The 5000-nt window shown below is 43.6% G+C and overlaps 1 protein-coding gene across 1 annotated transcript in view; it reads left to right on the top strand.

Annotated features, from left to right (window-relative positions):
- The window catches only part of LOC129820355 (disks large-associated protein 1-like), a 31822-nt gene that overhangs the window by 2240 nt on the left and 24582 nt on the right, over positions 1–5000 (top strand). The window contains exon 2 of the mRNA XM_055877421.1: positions 910–1042. Coding sequence (XP_055733396.1) covers positions 910–1042 — 133 coding nt within the window. The remainder of the gene's footprint in view (positions 1–909; positions 1043–5000) is intronic.

Raw genomic sequence — 5000 nt, 5'->3', positions numbered from 1 at the left:
TCTCTCTCTCTCTCTCTCTCTCTCTCTCTCTCTCTCTCTCTCTCTCTCTCTCTGTCTCTGTCTCTCTCTCTCTCTCTCTCTCTCTCTCTCTCTCTCTATCTCTAAGTCTCTGTCTCTATCTGTCTCTCTCTCTCTTTCTCTCTATTTCTCTCTCTCTCTCTGTCTCTCTGTCTGTATCTGTCTCTCTCTCTCCTCACAACATGCATCACACCACATGGGCTTCTGTCTCTAAAATGGAGGATGTATTTTAGCGGCTGGTATTTCAAATTGCATCGATTACAATCTCTTCCTTCGCTTTCTGTTCATCCGTCTCCTCCCTTTTCTCTCTTTTCATACACTTCATTTTTGTATCATTCTACAATAGATTCAGATATTAACTATTTATTATATTCTTCCTCTCTCCCTATCTTCCTCCATCTTCCTCCATCTCTCTCTCTCTCTCTCTCTCTCTCTCTCTCTCTCTCTCTCTCTCTCTCTCTCTCTCTCTCTCTCTCTCTCTCTCTCTCTCTCTCTTCCTCTCCAACTCCCTCTCCTTCTCCCACTGTCTCTCTCCCTCCCTCCCCCTCTTTCCCTCCCACCCTCTCCATCGCTCCCTCCCTCTCCCTCTCTCTCCATCTCTCCATCGCTCCATCCCTCTCCCTCTCTCCCTCTCTCTCTCCATCTCTCCCTCCCTCTCCCTCGCTCTCTCCATCTCTCCCTCTCTCTCTCCCTCTCTCTCTCCATCTCTCCCTCTCTCTCTCTCTCTCTCTCTCTCTCTCTCTCTCTCTCTCTCTCTCTCACCCTCCATCTTCATTTCCCTCCTCCCTCTCCCTCTCCCTCTCTCTCTCTCTCTCTCTCTCTCTCTCTCTCTCTCCAGTTTTCCCATACCGTAAGGGTGGCCCTCCCCCTCTCCCTCCCCGTTTGTCCAAGCCTATCATCTCTGTGAGAGCTCAGAGCAGTACAGAGTCTACCCAGGATACCTACTTCCAGAACACAGGCCAGCCTGCCCTGGGACGACCCAGACAACACCATAGCCACTCTGTTGACCTGGGAATCACTGATGGTAGGTCAACTAAGTCTAAATGCACCTTTGGATGAGTGAGATTTGGATGAGTGAGATTTGGATGAGTAAGACATTGATGAGTGAGATTTGGATGAGTGAGACATTGATGAGTGAGATTTGGATGAGTGAGATTTGGATGAGTGAGATTTGGATGAGTGAGATTTGGATGAGTGAGACATTGATGAGTGAGACATTGATGAGTGAGACATTGATGAGTGAGACATTGATGAGTGAGATTTGGATGAGTGAGACATTGATGAGTTAGGTTTGGATGAGTGAGATTTGGATGAGTGAGATTTGGATGAATGAGATTTGGATGAGTGAGATTTGGATGAATGAGATTTGGATGAGTGAGATTTGGATGAATGAGATTTGGATGAGTGAGACATTGATGAGTGAGATTTGGATGAGTGAGACATTGATGAGTGAGATTTGGATGAGTGAGATTTAGATGAGTGAGATTTGGATGAGTGAGATTTGGATGAGTGAGATTTGGATGAGTGAGATTTGGATGAGTGAGATTTGGATGAGTGAATGGGTAAACTTGTGGATGATTGAGGTCTCCCGAGTGGCGCAGTGGTCTAAGACACTGCATCACAGTGGTCTAAGGCACTGCATCACATTGGTCTAAGGTACTGCATCACAGTGGTCTAAGGTACTGCATCACAGTGGTCTAAGGTACTGCATCACAGTGGTCTAAGACACTGCATCACAGTGGTCTAAGACACTGCATCACAGTGGTCTAAGGTACTGCATCACAGTGGTCTAAGACACTGCATCACAGTAGTCTAAGACACTGCATCACAGTGGTCTAAGACACTGCATCACAGCGTTCTAAGACACTGCATCACAGCGTTCTAAGACACTGCATCACAGCGTTCTAAGACACTGCATCACAGCGTTCTAAGACACTGCATCACAGTGGTCTAAGACACCGCATCGCAGTGCTAGCTGTGCCACTAGAGATCCTGGTTTAAGGCCAGGCTCTGTCGCCGCCGGCCGCAACCAGGGGACCCATGGGGCGGCGCACAATTGGCCCAGCGTCATCCGGGTTAGGAGGAGGGTTCGGCCGGCAGGGATATCCTTGTCCCATCGCGCTCTAGCGACTCCAAGGCCGGCCGGGCGCATGCACGCTGACACGGGCGCCAGGTATACAGTGTTTCCTCCGACACATTGGTGCGGCTGGCTTCCGGGTTAAGTGGGTATTGTGTCAAGAAGCAGTTCGGCTAGGTTGAGTCGTGTTTCGGAGGACGCATGGCTCTCGACCTTCGACCTCTCCCGAGTCCGTACAGGAGTTGCAGCGATGGGACAAGACTGTAACTACCAATTGGATACCGCAAAATTGGTAAGAAAAAGGGGTAATGTTTTTAATATATATATAATTATTATATATATATATATACACTACCGTTCAAAAGTTTGTGGTCACTTAGTAATGTCCTTGTATTTGAAAGAAAAGCAACAAAAAAAATCCATTAAAATAACATTAAATTGATCAGAAATACCGTGTAGACATTGTCGTGTCTTTGGCTATGCCGGATTAAGTGATATGACATGCTATTCTATAAAATCCTTTCTCTGTAATTAATATTACCTGATTGAGCTGATCATGTAAATGTAATTAACTAGAGAGGAGGGGCACCACAAAATAATATTTATAGAGCTGTTATCTTCCGAATAAACTCTTAAAGACCTAGTAATATTTTACATCAATAGCAGTCAATATTAACCGTCACCTTATTTCAGTCTCATCTGAAAGTTGTAAATTCTTGGTTATCTTCACGAACCCTGGCTAACAAGTTGAATCAGCAATACAAAACTGGGTTAAATTATTTATTTACTAAATACCTAACTAATCACACAGATTTACATATACACAGAATGAATCATACCTTGATTACAAATTACGTCATGAAGGAAAACGTCCCTAGCGGACGGAACAGATATGACAGCTGGTTACACAAAGAAAAGGGGGCTGGGTTTGAGTGAAAGAGCGGGAAGACTGAGTAACAAAGGGAGAAGCTATGCTATCGTAAATACAGAATCTTATGCATTCTAAATTACCGCCCATTTGGAAAAGGAAAATGCAATGAATATTTACTCTGAGCTGCGCTTCAACAGGTTGGCGGTAGATGGAAGGCCGAGTTGCCCAAGAGTTCTTCCATCCTTTGACGAGCGTCTCTGGTGGTAAACTGTACCCGTTTTAGTAGCGCCATTGTGTGGTAGACGGTATACCCTGTCTGTCCTTTCCCAGTCCACGCTTGGCGGCTGGAGTGAATCAGAGTTCAAAGTTCATACCCCGTTGCCATGCTTATATGCTCATGCTATATACTGGCCGATATTGTCGAAATTCATCATATTCGACGTGTCGATCGTCCTCTTCACGTGGGAATTCAATGCTAATTTCGTTAGGTAGCTGAGATTGGCTTTGTTCTGTAGGTGTCACCTGCCCTTCTAACGTCAAGGCCGTCGCCTTAACGGCGAAAGCATACATTACGATTATTTAAGAACAGCGCCCAGCAGACAAATCATTACAAACAGTAACCAGACAAGTAGAAGAGTTACACAAGTCAGAAATAGAGATAAAATGAATCCCTGACCTTTGATGATCTTCATATGGTTGCACTCAGCAGACATTCATTTACTCAATAAATGTTCCTTTTGTTCGATAAAGTCTCTTTATATCCAAAAACCTCAGTTTTGTTCGCGCTTTTTCTTCAGTAATCCACAGGCTCAAACGCAGTCAAAACAGGCAGACAAAAAAATCCAAATTGTATCCGTAAAGTTCATAGAAACATGTCAAATTATGTTTATATTCAAACCTCAGGTTGTTTTTAGCCTAAATAATCGATAATATTTCAACCGGACAATAACATCATCAATATAAAAGGTAAACAAGAAAGGTACTCTCTCGGTCGTGCGCATCAAAAAGCTCTGTGACACTTTAGGGTCCACTCATTCAGACTGCTCTTACTTCCCCATTTTTCAGAATACAAGCCTGAAACAATTTCTAAAGACTGTTGACATCTAGTGGAAGGCATAGGAACTGCAATTTGAGTCCTAAGTCAATGGATACTGTAATGGCATTGAATAGAAAACTACAAAACCAAAAAAGAAACTACTTCCCAAATGGATTTTTCTCAGGTTTTCGCCTGCCAAATCAGTTCTGTTATACTCACAGACACTATTTTAACAGTTTTTGGAAACTTTAGAGTGTTTTCTGTCCAAATCTACCAGTTATATGCATATCATATCTTCTGGGCCCAAGTAGCAGGCAGTTTAATTTGGCATGCTATTCATCCAAAATTTCGAATGCTGCCTCCTACCCTAGAGAAGTTAATGTCCCCGGAACAGGAAGCTGTATTGTCGTCACGGTTTTATACAGGAAGGGAGAGTAGGGCGTGTTTCATAGTTTATAACCAATGTCTCTTCACGTGGGCGGGCCACTGAGTCGGGCCTAATTCACTCATGAAAACCCAATTCTCACATGTTAGAAGCTAAAATCACATTTCATCCCATCACGAATAATTTCATATTCATTAAGTACCACCACATATGTTCAATTGGTTGGATTACCAGAATATAGTTCATTTCCCCCCACCTTCTGATGTTCCCAGAATCTCTGTTAACCAAGTGATTTTCCATAGTCTCATCAGTAGAGAGGGAAAAAAGGGGGGAGAGGTATTTATGACTGTCATAAACCTACCCCCAGGCCAGCATCATGACAACACTGTTAATGTTGTAAATGACTATTGTAGCTGGAAACGGCTGATTTTTAATGGAATATCTACATAGGCGTACAGAGGCCCATTATCAGCAACCATCACTCCTGTGTTCCAATGGCACGTTGTGTTACCTAATCCAAGTTTATCATTTTAGAAGGCTAATTGATTGATGAGAAATTGCCAAGAAACTGAAGATCTCATACAGCGCTGTGTACTACTCCCTTCACAGAACA

Source organism: Salvelinus fontinalis, chromosome 22 (assembly GCF_029448725.1).
Source record: "Salvelinus fontinalis isolate EN_2023a chromosome 22, ASM2944872v1, whole genome shotgun sequence".
NCBI classification, from domain to species: Eukaryota; Metazoa; Chordata; class Actinopteri; order Salmoniformes; family Salmonidae; genus Salvelinus; species Salvelinus fontinalis.
Note: the sequence above shows the minus strand (reverse complement) of the source record. Positions and strands in the feature narration are given on the sequence as shown.